General features: G+C 48.5%; 1 protein-coding gene across 1 annotated transcript in view; it reads left to right on the top strand.

Moving 5' to 3' along the window:
* Positions 1–8,814: 8,814 nt before the first annotated feature.
* Positions 8,815–15,585, top strand: part of LOC142571570 (uncharacterized) — a 43,576-nt gene continuing 36,805 nt past the window's right edge. The window contains exon 1 of the mRNA XM_075680038.1: positions 8,815–9,357. Coding sequence (XP_075536153.1) covers positions 9,179–9,357 — 179 coding nt within the window. The 5' untranslated portion in view covers positions 8,815–9,178. The remainder of the gene's footprint in view (positions 9,358–15,585) is intronic.

Here is a 15,585-nt window from a genome sequence, read left to right as displayed (position 1 = left end):
ATTTTGTATATGTGAGAGAAGTATGTGGATATCACGAGCTTAAGCCAATGTGCGATACACAGACAAAGCAGCTGCTACAACATGAACTGCATTGAGGGCCACACAACACATACGTAATTAAAGGTGCAAAATATAGGGGGAAGCTTCAAAATACGCTCTGTAGCACTGCAAAGTGTAACATATATTGTATGTGTACAATAAATGTTCAAAAATACAATGCATCAATGTCCCATTTGCCTTCAAGTTTATTATCAAGTTCAAGTTTACTGAAGTTTATAATGAGCATATGTACAACAGGAATCTACTGACACACCCGCAGTCAAGGTGGCTGTTCCGAGGTGTGCTGGCTGCCTCAGTGTAAGAAAAAGAAATTGGGTGAATGTCGACACCAGTGCCACTGCTTCTTGCCTCTGACCTGCACGTGCCTCCACGGCATCTTTGTGCACAAGTGTGCTGGCGTGGCGAGGCGTAGGAGTCATCCGAGAGAAAGAGTATCGTTTACATGGAGAAGTGGCTGTTCACATTGCCTGCCGCTTTCCCTCAAATGTTTCCTTGGCGACTAGGGTGACACACCCGCAGTCAAGGTGGCTGTTCGAGGTGTGCTGGCTGCGTAAACGAAAGGAAAAGAAAGAAATTAGATGAATGTCGATACCAGTGCTATTGCTTCTTGCCTCTTACCTGCGTTTGCCTCCATGGCCTCTTGGCTTGCAGAGTCTGTATGAGGGAGCTGCTGTGACTAGGTGTAGGCATTGTCTAAGCAAAAAGAAAAGGCCATTCAAATGGGAAATTATTGAAATCAATGCAGTTATGTCTGCTTCTTGCACTCTTCTTGCCCAAAAATTTTCAAACATAAGTGTCCAGTACACACCAGGACTTTGACTGCTTTTGCTTTTTACCTGCAGGTGTTGCTGCGAGATCCTCAGTATGGCTGCGTGCAGCATTGTAACACTTGGTGGAGGCATTTGAAGTGGTAGCCAAAAATATAAAGAATCATCCTTGTCTGCACGAATGCTTTCAATTTCTAAATGCAGTGGTAACTATCACTATTAGTGCAAGGCCCCCCACATCTATGCGGCAAGTTCCATAGCTCGAAACTGAATTTTTCCTTTAGTGTTTCACAAGGCATCTGATATGTCCACATTAGATGTGATGTGTTTGTTTTTATTTATCCCAGTGTGGAGACAGCATCATTAAATTGTTTTTTTTATTTTTGCTTGTCTTGTTCTTTGGTTTATTTCTGAATTTATCAAGCACCAGTCTCATAATGCTAAAATGACTTATGTAATGGCAATCAGCTTTTGTTTTGCAGAAAAACAACGCATTTCCTGACCCATTGTTTGACATCCCCTCACTCGCATAATTTTGCAGAGTATTCTACCTATATTGACTTGCTTGACCTCCACTAAGGAGTCTTGCATTTTCAAATACGACTCTTTCCTTAAAATCATTCGACACTTCTCATAATTTCTGTACCTTGGGCTTCGATACTCTACATTCACCATTTATGCTTGTTTCTGACTAAAAATGTATTTTTTTAATTTAGAGCTTAAATTTTACCTTTGGAACACACGGAAGGGCTTGCCATTGCATATCTGCATAAAAGGGAAACATGTTTCATTAAACATTTGCAAAATCCAATTGAAGATTGATGAATGCAGCTTGCAGTGTGATATGACTGAATGAGCCATAAAAGTAACTCATTTCACTTGGTAAATTAAAGCACACATTAGTGTGATGTGCAAGATACGTTACACTAACGTGGTGGGTTCTCTTGCTTATACAGCAAAATAATCGGTGCGCGAGAAAAAAATTATTTTTCCATACCCCTTGTACACACTGATTTAAGGAAAATGAGCTGGAGCTGTCCACATAATCTATTTATTTTACCTGCGAGTATGGTCAACAAAAATGTGTCCCAGCTGCTTAGTGGTATTTGAGATTATGTCAGTATTGCATATGTGCCTGTTGTCTAAAATAATTGAATTTTGAAAATGCTCGCAGGGATCTGAAGTGCATATCTTCAGTTTATGGATACATGTAAAAGACTCAGCATCAAGTGCAAGTGAACGTTCCCGCAGGCCCGGAGTCAATCATGCAAATAGATTCGCTGCACAAATTTGTGACCAGAAAAGATATTCCACATGAAATGGCATGCAAGGAAGTGTTGAAAATATTACACAGTTAATAAAACGCCTACGCTATTAATATGTGGGTTGATGCACTCGTTATGCAAAACGGAGGTGAGGCGTGCAGACAGGACACAAGAGTAGAGTATTTACAAGCAAACAACACGAGCGCCGCCCACATCTCTACTCTTGTGTCCTGTCCTCTGTTTTGCATAATGAATCCTTACCAAGTAGCTGAGCTTTCTGCCGTTCTAAGTCTCGATGCACTCGATTTCGTCCGCATTAGGCATTCGCCTCTTGATTACTTCGTGGCACAGAAATACTCGGCATCAGGCTGTTTGTCTGCTGTGACCTTTGTAGAAGCATGATTGTTCAAAGTGCAACAATTAAACAGATTCTTTGAGTTGCTTGCGGCTTCGCCAGTACAATTCCGGTGCGCTGGTCCGCCTGTGCAGCAATTTCCTACTGAAGGGAAACCTGCAAATAAAAACACCGCTCCGCATGCAGAAAAATGCTCTACTGTGACGCTTCTCAAACGATGGTGATGCACCACAAGAGCTGCCTATTCGCGTGATATTCTCAACAAGGAGATACATTTGTTTACTTACATGTGAAGGTATATGCCAGAGCACTTCGGGGCTTCGGTGGCACACAAGGCACGAGTGTGTGTGCCATAGCGTCCGATGTCGACGCGCGATCGCATGTCAAACCTAAACTGTACGAAACTACTACGCATCCAAAAAAACAGATTCGAAACCGAAATTCGCGTCATCCTTTATTGCAAGAATGCGTACATCGTGATTTACATAAGTCTCGGACTTAGCGATCGCTTTCTATAAGCTTAATATTAACGTACCACCTTCATAAAGCCATCAGGTATGCGTTTTTAGATGAGAAAGCATAAGCTTGCTTTCAGCTCTTTCAATAGTAATTGCGCTGGCCACATTGACCAGTAGCAACAGGGCGGCGCCCTAGAGGTTCCCACTTTTCCGGCCCAGCTTTTCCTCTAGAGTTGTTCTACTAACTCTATGTGTGAAACTGAAGTATGTCTAAGAACGTTGGGTCGTTTAGCGTTCTGCGCGTGCGCAATGACGACCCGCTATTTTATAGCATACACAATGGTATAGCGTACGCTAAACTAAAACTATTTAATAGAAACTAATTTGCACTTTTTTTTTAGCGTGGGTTGCCACGTGGCATAACATCATAATGGAACTAAATATAGCAGGCCTGTTTCATAGAGATACTGCAACAGTGACTTATAAAATGTGTTGTCCATAATCCATCTTTCGTAATCTTCAACTTGATCACTGTTAAATTTCACACCTTTAAAGGGAAGCTGAAAGGTTTTCCAGAAAAAAATGAGTGAACATGTGTACATAATGGTTTTCAACCCTCCGAACTCGAATATCGTATCGAAATTGAGCGAAAGAAAGCGCAAATATATTTTATTTCGACGAAAAGTGCAGCAGCGGACACGCCCAGCTCGCGCGTCTCGTTTCCGCCTGTGGTTGGTCGGGCGCCTCGTGACGTCAACTCTAGTGACCGACCGCTGCCGCTACACATGAAGCGGGGTGCCAGGTAGTTTGGTGGTTTTTCTGAGACGGTAATGGAAATTTTGGAGAGACTGCGTTTTTCTGAGGAGTTCGGCGTTACTCCCTACATGTACGAGCCGATTGCGAAGAGCCGGCCTCTCGAAAAAGCAAACGATGCTGGTGCGAGCAGTGCTTTCGACGCGAACGAAAGCGAAGTCTTGGGATCTCCTCGTGTTGGAAATGCTCTTTGGTGAGTATGTTTTTTGCAAAGCGATCTAGTGATCTCGCCGATCTTTCGCCGATCTAGTGAGCTCGTTTCCGGTCAAACAACTGTAGTGTTGTGTACCTGCATGCCTCCTCGTGGAACGTAAGCAGGGATGCGATCGTCGGCATTTGTGCGCTGTCCAAAGCTGTCGGCAATCTACAAAGACGGTTTAAACGCGTGAAAAGCTTCCCGGATCATGCAGTATGTGTAGTGACCTTCATCTGTGCGCCATCCGCACACTACTCGTAACCGAAGTCGTAAAGGCGGCGAATTCTGTCGGCTACGTGAGACCGCTCTACATACACGCAGACGCACCAACAAAGGAATGCAGGATCGATCGAAGCAGATTACGATGGCACGTGCGCAGAAACAAGCACCGTCAGGCACGGTCGCGCAGGCTGCGAAGGAACAAAACACTAGAGTTGACGTCACAACACCGCGGTTTCCGGTCTCCGCTCGCATCGTCAGCGTCAGCAGCAGCGCGCGGAATTCGACCGGGGGCGGAGCTACAGCGCAATTTCAATCGACGATTACGTCGCTCCTAATTGAATAAAAAACCCCAAATTTTACCTACATGGTTTATAAGGTTCCCGCATCCGTATATGAGCGTCTTATTGAATTCGACAGACTCCTCAGCTTCCCTTTAAGAACACTTTTGCAAAGTGCCTTTGTCCCAGGGCACGTCCAAAGCAGATGGTGGACATCTGCTGCATATACAGGAGTAGATCATTTTGGACACTGGACGGTGCCCTTGTAATGTTGACCTTGTGTGTGATTGTCATGTGATCAGTCGTGCCTGATACTCAAGTCTCATTGGCATGGCTGGATACTTCAGCATGAAGCCTCACATGATGTGTTGCAATCAGTTAAAGACCAGTGTCAGATTGTGTAGACATGTCACGCATGTGTGTCATTCTGTGCATGTGCACTTAAGCTTGTGGTACCTTGTTGGTCAGATGATCGAAATAAGTTGAGCTCTTGTGTGCAATTTATTGGGTAAAATGCTATGACAGAACAGAAGGTTTAATGCAGTTGCATCAGGCACGTATTTACTTGGATATTACTTTTACATAGCCTTTTATTGTGGCCTCTCCATTGACAATAGCTCATTGCGAATTACAGGCTTCAAGCGGCAGCACATCTAGGTGGCTTTTCTGGCTTGTGAACCTAAGGATATGCAGTATCCATAGTGCCCATTAATATAAGTGTAATACTTTAAGAAAAGTTTGCAATGCACCCTTTCGGGGTGCCCTAGGGTGCACAGCACTTGCTTACTGTTGCCTCATTTGCAAGATGGATGACGAATATTGTTGCGGACCAGACGAGCCAAAGTAAATGACTTTTTTTTTCTTTTTGAAGGTAGGTGGCACACTGAAGCGATGCTAGAAGTGTAGAGGTGCCCGTGCCAGACGAATATCAGGCCAGTTGAATGTTGTCGCTCGACGTTTTATGCCACGTATCTTTGGAATCATGAACGTAACCTTCGTAATCATGACTGCTAGCTTACCGCTATCCTTGAAAATAGAATTGTACTGTCATTGCATTCTATTGGTACTAACATATATGGGGGGGGGGGGGAGTTAATTTGGAGGTTAACAAAGAAGCTTGAGAAGTTTAGGACTGCACAACTAGCGATGGAATTAACAATGTTAGGTGCAACGTTAAGAGACAGGAAGACGGCGATATGGTTTAGAGAGTAAACGGGTGTGGAGTTGGGCAGGCCATGTAATGCATAGGGCAGGTAACGAGTTGTCTATATGGAGTTACATAATGCTCGCAGTTTCACTTGAAAGGCTGGGTGTTAATAGCCATGTGTTAAACAACTACATGAAGTAAGGTCCATAGTTTCATCGGTATTACTAACAAGCACAGCGTCGCGCGCGTGAGCGAGCAGTTGCAACGTTGGCATGATGAAGGATGCTGGCCTCGGGGAGTGATCGCTTCGAACTGCCTCTTCGAACTGCCTCTCGCTTCGCCATCCTTGTCGGCTCACGCTCGCACGCTTGCTATCGCAATAAAATAGAGTTGGGCAGGCCATTTAATGGGTAGGGCAGATAAGCGGTGGTCTATTATAGAGCTATAGAATGGGTGCCAAGGGAAGGGAAGTGCAATCGAGGACAGCAGAGAACAAGGTGCTTTAAATAAACAGACATTTGTAGAAGCATCTTGGAATCGGCTAGCGCAATACAGGAGTAATTGGAGATCACTGGGAGAGGTCTTCGTCCGGCCGTTAACGTAAAAATGCTCTTGATATGATGGTGATCCATGGCACACGGCACGTGGCCGGTGTGCACGTGCCCCCCCCGCTTTTAGCGTTTCATTCGACAAATGCGCAACGTATTGCGTTACAGAACTCGCAGAGCACAAGAGAGCGCAGGGGTCGGCAGCAGCAGTGCCGTTTCAAAAGGCGCATTGCCATGTAGCAGACAGCTGGCGGGAGTTTTGAACTGCTGCATATCAGGCAAGTTACCAGCAGCGTCGCGTGCGGCCAGATTTGAAATCTTGAACACAAACTTAAGAAGGCTCGTTATATCCACCTGCAGAAAAAGTTTCCTTCTTTACAACGAGATTTGAAATGCACTCGTTTCTTCAGGAACTTCGACGGGAATTATGATTGCTTCGTTATATCAATTAGTTCGTTACGATCCGTTTCGTTATAACAAAACTTTAGCTGGTTTGCACACGTAAACCAACACAGCGCGGTTTCATATCTGCTGCCTCATCTGTGTGCGTTTATCTACGGCGCCTAGCTGCGCGTTTACAAGCAAGCCTGCATTCGCGTTCCAATTCCACTCGCTCTGTATCGACGCGGCTCGAGCGCTTCGAATTTCTGGTCAATATGTTATTTCAAACGTTTATTAAGCAAACGTAGAAACAACGTAGAAACAAAGACAATGGAGTGAAGGCGACGAAATTACGATGATGAATGATGATAACGGTATGACGACGACGGCGTGCTTGTGTTGGAGATCACGTCTGGACTTATGTACATCACCCGCCGCCACGGGCCTACTGAGTTTGAACTATCCCGGGTAGCGGTTTGCACTATGCCCGGGACAGGCCCATCGTGCAAGACAACAGCCAGTATGCCAGCATCCACAAAGTGGGTGGGGGGGGGGGGTCAAATAATTAAAAGGAGGCACTAAGGATACGTGGGTGAGGCAAGGTTGCTTCGACAGTGGACTACGGAGCTAATTTCATGTTAGGAATTGACGGTTCATTTTGTTATTTAAGGGAAAATGAGACATCCACCTAATCGTAGCAATTGCTACAAAGGAAACCCGTACGGGTTCCTCGAAAGAAAGAAAAGAAAAATTGTTGCTTACTTCGGTGTTTTGTGCCACAATATCCCGTAATTTGAAGTATTGCATTTTAAGTAACCTTTCAGGGTCAAGTATATGCATTACGATCAGCTTATATTTTGCCAAGCTGCATTATACCTGTGGGTCTTTCGACCGCGCTTCTGAGGCTACGGACGTGAAACAGTATACGCCACGAAGGGTATGGGGGGAACATACGTAGCGTTATATACGCGATACATGGTGACGTCATCGTTTCGTGTCAGCTGTCGCAAGCGTTATTCGGTGATATATCATATACGGAATCAGTGGCGTAGCCAGAGAATGGCACACCGGCACCCCCCGCCCCCCGTCCCATCCCCTCCCCCGCCACCCGAATATATCTTTGCCTACGCCACTGTACGCAATGACCGATGCAAGTCTCACAAACCATCCCTGTTTCAAGGAAGCACCGTGCGAAAGGCCTATTTGACACGCTTCTATTTTGCACTGACAACACAGCCAGACGATCGTGCGAGGGACGTAGAGTGTAGTAGAATGCTTTAGAGGGACGTCCACAGGACGTACTCGGCACATCCCAGTAATATCTATTCTTGTAATCGGTGTCACGAAATATCTCCTGGATATCATTTCAGTCACTATATATGGCTGCGATATATATATGTATATAGGGTATAAGGATCAAATTAGTCCTTTGCGTCGTGGACGCGACGGTCGTTATATTCTTCATTTAAGCAGTTTACCTGGACAGAAATAAAAATTAAATTATGGGGTTTTACGTGCCAAAACCACTTTCTGATTATGAGGCACGCCGTAGTGGAGGACTCCGGAAATTTCGACCACCTGGGGATCTTTAACGTGCACCTAAATCTACTGGACGCAAATAGACGTGCATGTAGTTTCTATTTGCACTGCGTGCTACTGTTGAACTTACCGAGACCCATTCTCGTTGAAGAGCTGCCATCACATATCCACACGTGCAACAAACGTCATAGAGTTGCTCCCAATGTCACTGACCCGCTCCGTTTAGAAGTTATTGTGGTTTTCATCTTTTCCGACTGCGTACGACAATAATTATACAAGTTCCAACTGCGATGGTTTTCGGTGATCATTGAGAACGCACATGCGACAGCGGGGCGATTTCATCAAACCTGAAAATGACGGGCGGGTGGCGGGCACTACTCTCTCCCAAACGGACGTGTACGTATTAACACCGCCCGATCAGCGTACCTGGACTGAGTCGACGCGGCGTTCTGCAGACTCGACTGCGACCCATTCAGGCTCTCGCAGGGACTGACTCGAGATGATGGCACGCGGCACATTTCCGTCCACGTGTGCGAACACACACACACGCGCGCGCGCACACACATCAGGAAAGCTCCAGGTGTCGCACCAGTGTGCCGCTGGCGCCGTTCCCGCCGCAGGCGCGGGAACCGTGCAGCGATGTGCCGGGCTTTCCCGAGCACCGCCAGCAGCAGTCGAGTGGCCCCGCGTCTTATTTGGAGCATGCACGGAGAAAAGCGGGGAGGGCGCTAAGGCTCGCGTCCCCGCGGTGTGCCAAGTCTCGTTTTAGAGACCCCGCGCACGAGCACATGAGGCGGTCAACGTGATGTCCCGCGGCGGCCGGATGACTCGCGCGCAGCGGCCGCATAGGGCGCATCGCTTCTCGAAGCCGCCGGCAGGACCGGAGTGAGACGGCTCCACGGCGAAGACGTGTGCGCGCTGCGGTCGCCGCCGCCGTCGCCGCAGCAGCAGCAGCAGCATCTCGGTGCCTACGGTGCAGTGAATTGGCCTGTGTGCGTGTGCAGTGCTGCAGCAGATAGAGGACTCCGCACGGTAGGGAAGAAAGGTGGCCGCGCGCGTGTGTGAGTGCGTGCGGAGCCCATGTTTCGGCGGCCATCCTTCGCTGATCAGTGTGTTGACGCGGGCGACGGCGGCGGCGGTGGCTGAGCCATGACCGTGAGCTACCAGTATGATGTGGCCTCCACTTCGCATGGGGGCTTCATCCGGCTCCTGTTCAAATGGAAAGGCAGCGTCTGGAAGCTCGTCTACACCGAGCTCTTGCTGCTTACGCTTGCCTACGGATTCCTGTCGCTGTTGTACCGACAGGCGCTCAACGAGCCGCAAAAGAGGTATGACCCGCTCCCCTCGCAGCAGTTTCTTGCGTGGAGCTCGCACGGTTAGGTCGGCTCTCGGGCCTGCACCGACACTACCCGCGCGCTCTCGATGTAGGTCAGCGCGCTGCGCGCCAAGGCTCGTTCATTCACGCCTATGTCGGCGGCGTTACAAGGCGCGGCGAGGTGTGCACGGTGAGAAGACAGATTTGTTCGAGAGGAGCTCTGGAACGGTAGAGCATGTTCAACTGCCACCCTCGGTCTTGCTGTGTTTTGTCTGCTGTTAAATCCACTCGTGCATGCCTACTTCTGGTGGGAGCGTGCACGTGTGTAAAGCTAGTACTTGTGAGCGATAATGTATCCCTCCTGCAATACTGTTTCAAATAAGTGATACGTGCCATGACAAAGCGGTTGTTTTCTTCTTGCTGCTCGAGGCGCAATATAGTTCCTATACGAAGCGCGCCTGACGGCACCAGCGGCATCGTCTACCCGGGCTCCAAAACAGTTTGGTACACTATAGGTGGCTTCGTCTTCACCATGATATTATCTCTACGGGCAGCGCACAAAAATAATTCTCTTCATCAGCTGCTATATACGACACTTCCCGACATCTATACGCCTTCCCGCCTGCTTTTTTCATGCCCACATATTCCTCCATGAATGAGCGTTGGACGAATGACACTATAGTGTGTCATACCAGTATAAATCTAGTAGATTTCCCACGTCAGACAACGAAGCTCGATTATTCAAGCACAACAGAAATCTGACGGCCTATATTAGAACTTTGCCATATGGTTTGACGAAGAGGACTTAAAGGCAATGGTGCGAGCTCAATAGCCCAGTAGTAACGTTACATAACGTCCTAACGTAACGTCGTAACGTAACGTCGTAACGTAACGCCATAACGTAACGTCATTTCTCAGTGCCGCTGCGCCAGTCTTGGAGCCGCTTCGACCACAGGCACCGCGTTGCAGCTCATATTGAACGCGACTGCACGTCGTCACCGGTTCAGTCCTGGCGAAACCCTCTGGCAGCAAAGCGGAAGTGGTGTGGGTAGAAACAAAGGAATCTCCTAGCATCCTTTTTTCGAGGCAGCACCGCGTGCTCAACACAGATGGCGAGCATCTGTGGTTGGCGCCTGACGTTTGCTGGAAGAGGTCCCAGGTGTGACTCGTGGTGACATTCGCGTTGAAGTTAATAGTGCAGTAGGAGGTGCTAGCAGCAAGAGAAGCGTCAATGATGTGGGCCAAACACCGGCCTTACATTAGGCAACGTTGACCTCACCAATTGGGCCTATATTAAAAACACACATCTACGGGAGCAGTTGTGTCGCGCACGCAGTGTTCTTACCGTACGAAGCTGCGGCGCGAGGCGCAACCTACGGAATTAATTTCACATGTAGAGCCAAACATTTAAAATGTGATATGAACGGATCAGATTGATAGCACATTGTTCACAGTCGTCCCAAGCAACTCCCAGTATTTGTTCTGTGCAGTTGGCTAATTAGTTCAGGTCAATTATGCACATTAAGGGACACGTCCCCCCCTCCCCCCTTACACACACAGGCGCGCATGTCGCTTCGAAAAAAGTAATTTTTTTCCCGCACTAACCTCTTGATCAGAGCTAGAAAAACTACATATAGCAGTGCCCTATACTCAAAGGAATGCGGGCGGTAATCCGACGACAACAATGCAGTTGATTTATTTATTGATTTATCAAGCATTATAGCAGCGCACACTCACATGATATTCACCGAAAATCATCGCATTCCGAGATGCCAGGCCGATTGCAGAAAATCCGGGAGTATGCTATCCGGGAGTATGAGTGACTCATGTGCATCCTGAAGCGTCAAGCTGAATGAATGAAGGCTTTTGTTCGTGCTTTTTATCTTGTTGGCGTATTTGGAGCACTTCCGCAGCATGTGTGATTGGTCGGCTTTAACGTGGCATTGAGTATAATTTGGGGGGACGGAAGGGGCCCTATTTTGCGGGGCCAGGCGGGTGCGCGAGCACTGTTGGTGCGCAGTTGAAACAATGTGACACTCTCCAGGTGGTTGAAACCTCTTGTAACAAATGTGCAGCCTTTACTGAGAGGTCCGTTGCGAGGGATGCAAAGTGCCTCACGCGTGTGACGATAATTTAGGCACGATGATGATGCACGACAATGGCGAAGACGGTATGATAATGATGATGGTGGCAGAGTCCAACGACGGCACAATGGCGGCGCGACGCACGGGTAGCTCTCGCGTCGCGAACCGGGGACCGAATCCTGGGTCGGGACAAATGAAGTTATCGCTTCTAAATAATCCTTCTGGCGAATGAAGCACGGTTATATATAATGAGCATATGATGACGATATCTATCTCACGTGCCATGAAAGATATACAAAGAACTAACTTATCCCTGCAAAAAATTGCTGTAAGAGCTATAATAATCACACGTCTATCAGAAGGGGCACGACTTTATCTATATATAGCAGAATGGTGTTCATAGAGTCGGCTCCTGATAGATCGATAGCGACAGGGAGTGCTGGTGGTGAATGGTGCCCGTAACAAAAACCTAAGGAAGCTTACGCACAAACGTCACGAACGCGTGTTCGGTGCACATCAATGCAAATTGAATGCGTGTATACGTGAGTGCGTGTTAGTGACGCTTAGGTTGTTTCGTGGCTTGTGCGCAGTGCCAGCCGAGTTCGTCCTTGCTGATCGAAAAGGTGCCGCAGGTGTACAGACGCCTTTTGCCCAAAGGTCGTCACTGAGCGCGCGCAAATATACGGTAAATACGTTGAATGGACGTAACTGCATTGGCACGTGCAGTGCCATGCGACTTGTCGCGCGCTTGGGGCCGTCGGCACTACGCCACGAAGATCAAAGACCGCGGCGGAGGGATCGCTGACAAGCGGCCAAAACCGTCGCAATGGCGAGCAACTTTGAAAGCGGCACGCACCTTTGCTGAAGGGCTGCAACGCAAGCTTTAGAAGTGAGAGAGAGAGATACAACTTTATTCGTCAGAGTGGGGAGCTAATTCATGGGCTCGTCAGGAAGGCCAGATGGCCGCCAGGCGATGCGCAACGGCGGCCTCTTCGGCTCGCTTCACGGCTCGCAGTTGCATGTCCGGGCTGGTACTAAGCAGCACTTCCTCCCACGATGAAGGTGAAGGAGAGGCCAGGATATCGGAGGGAGGGCGGTCCTCCTCCCGATCCCAGAGAATTAGCGAAGCTAGCTCGCCGCATAGGTGACAGTACGGACTTACTCTGTCCGGGTAAATGTGCGAGTATACGTAGGAGTTCGGGTATGAGTGTGTCTGTAACCTGCGCCAGGTGATTCCCTGACGCTTGTTTAGTTCGCTGTGTGGTGCGGGCCTAGTGTGTTGTGTAAGACGGTAATACTGGGTTATGTCGTGATACGAGTGCAGGACTTCGTTTGAGGTCTCCGATTCCAGCAGGCCCTCCGCTCGGCTGACGAATCCTCGAGCATGTTGGTGGGCCGCTTCGTTCCTTGGATTTCAAGCGGGAGCCGGGACCCATATAAACTGTATTGAGTGTGGTTCTTCTTTGTTGTGTAGTGACTGTAGGCGCTTTAGTGTGGTCTGTGCCGCTAGTCCTCGCGCAAAGTTTGTTATGGCGGTTTTGGAGTCGCTCATAACTATACAGGCGTCTGTTGAGGCCAGGGCCAACGCAATAGCGGCTTCTTCTACTTCGGTGGGGGTGGCAGCGCGTAGAGAGCTCGAAGATGTCTGTCCGTTGAGTCCTGTGCCTGGAACGGCGCAAATGGTGTAGGTGTGGGGTCGATCAGAGTGCTGGGATGCGTCGACGTTCGCCACGGCGGAGTTGGTCCCGTACGTCTTGAGTAGGGTCTGGGCCCTCGCTCTTCTTCTGCCGTCGTGATGCCTAGCGAGTGTGTTTTTGGGCAGCGGTTCGATCACGAACATGCACCTTATGTGTGGTGTGATGGTGGCGGGATCACTGCCCGCTGAGGACGCTCTGGGGCCCATTCGAGCGGGGATCCAGCGGCCGGTCTTGGTACCTTGGAGACGGTGAACCTGTGACGGGCGGTGTTGTGACGGGCGGATGGTGTTGTGAACTCCCAATTGAAGATGTTTCTTGGTGAATATGTGTCTTGGAGGACGTTGTCAAAAGTCTTATGGACATCCAGAGTTAGTAGACCTTTCGTGCTCGAACCACTGTCTGGATGCAAGAGGTCGTGGTGTAACTGAAGGAAGACGCCCTGGCTAGACAAGTGTGCTCGAAAACCAAGCATCGTGGGTGGTAGGAGATCGTGTTCCTCTGCAAAGATCTGCAAGCGGCAGAGTATCGCATGCTCCATGAGCCTGCCTAGACAGGAGGTGAGTGAAATGGGGCGAATATGCTCTATAGGTTCAGTTTCCTGCCCGGTTTTGGTATGAACACCACCCGTGCGTGTTTCCACTCCGGAGGTAAACGACTGGAGCGCCAGCTTTCGTTCATGTATTCGGTTATTGCTCCCACCGACTTCGGGTCGAGGTTACGCAGCGCCTTGTTCGTAACCCCGTCGCGGCCAGGAGCTGATGTCGTGCCCAGCTTGTGCAGCGCAGCGCAGACCTCTGCCTCCGAAATATCGGCATCCAGCTGTTCATTGGGAGCTCCGACGTAGTGTGGCATGTGCGTGTCGCTCTGTCTCGAGCTGTTAATGTACCGGCTGGTGAGCTCCTTCAGCAACTCCTCGTCGGTGCCAGGGTATTGGTGTAATAGCTACGTCAGCTCCTTGCGTGCCACCGACTTGGCGTTGCCGGGATCCAGTAGGTATCGCAGCAGGTGCGATGTCTTTTTGCAGCCCAGCTGGCCGTTGAGGCTGTTGTAGATCTGGCCCCACTGCTGACGTTCCAACGTAGAGGTCTGCTCCTCTATTTCCAGTTAGAGCTTTGCTATGCGCCGTCGCAGAAGGGACAAGTGGCATCGATCACTTGGGGATTAGGGAACTGGATATTCTCTCTCTTTCCCCTTCAGTATAGGCTAACATGTCTGATCTCTTGCGTTTCCAAGTCTTCATTCTATGCTGACTTCGAGCAAAAGGCGAATAGTATGAAGGCCCGCCGCTTCGCCCTAATCAATGATGTAGAGTCGTTCGAAACTTTTGAGGAGGAATGCCGAAACCGGGGACATGTCTCCACACAGTGCAACCACTCTGAGAACAGAAATAATATGTCGTTTTACTGCCAGATACCGTTCTATTGTTTCTCAAATTTCTTATACAAGACGAGCTTGTACAAGACGAATTGGTATGTGCTCATACGTAGCTGTGCGATAAAATGGACGTGGAAAGGCATTGATTACCGGTGAGTGTGAAGCCATTTGTCTATGGCAGAATGAATGGGGGGATCCTCTATGGCTTTCAAAATTCTATAGCTGTCGCGGCCTAGACAGAACCTTTCACAATACGTTCAGGGGATTCCTTCCGCAGAATCTTTAAGTTAACAGTGTAGGGGGTTCCAGCAAGTACAGACGTAAGCACAAGTAAAAAGAACGGCAAACCACACTACTAAACTCTAATATTTGTTCCGAAGAACTGAGCGGAGAAAAGGCGCCAATCGAAAATCGCAGCTGTTTATATCCTGCTGTATTTCATGCTGTCAGGATTACATTTTAACATATATATGGCACCCATGGTCACGATAGATGTAACGAAAATGTTTTGCATGCAGGAAGTTAGGACTCAGGTATCAGGTTTGAATACACTTGACGTCGCAACTACGATTGGGAGCTCTTTGTTTTGTGTTTAAGCTGCATCAACAAAATTTAACATGAGAAGCTAAATAAATTTGTGTCAGTGGCGCGTTCGTCCAGCGGTCGCCGCGGAGTACCTTGAGTCCTCTCCAGGACACCCCGCCGTGGACGACAGTTAGAGGAGCTCTGAAATTGGCGTTTGTTAATAAAGGCAGAAACCTCGGCTGCACTTTGGCTTGAAAAACGTAGGCTACGAAAAACTTGAGCCAAGTGATATAGTTTTGATACAACTGTATACTGTATAGTGCAGAGGTTGAAGAAGGTTTGTTACACCGAACTCCGCCCATGCTGTGTGTGAGACATCGTTGGTGGTGTGGTTTCTTTGTGTTGGTATCTTTAGTATTTATGGCACAATTCGGTCCAGCATCATGCACACTTCTAAATGAGGCTGCTTGGGGATACCGACATTTGGCGAGCACTTTTCTCTTTCCAGTTTTAAATTTGATTTGTATTAGCTTTAGGGGTTGTTTCTTTGGATTCGTAGCC

Source organism: Dermacentor variabilis, chromosome 2 (assembly GCF_050947875.1).
Source record: "Dermacentor variabilis isolate Ectoservices chromosome 2, ASM5094787v1, whole genome shotgun sequence".
Lineage (NCBI taxonomy): Eukaryota > Metazoa > Arthropoda > Arachnida > Ixodida > Ixodidae > Dermacentor > Dermacentor variabilis.
Note: the sequence above shows the minus strand (reverse complement) of the source record. Positions and strands in the feature narration are given on the sequence as shown.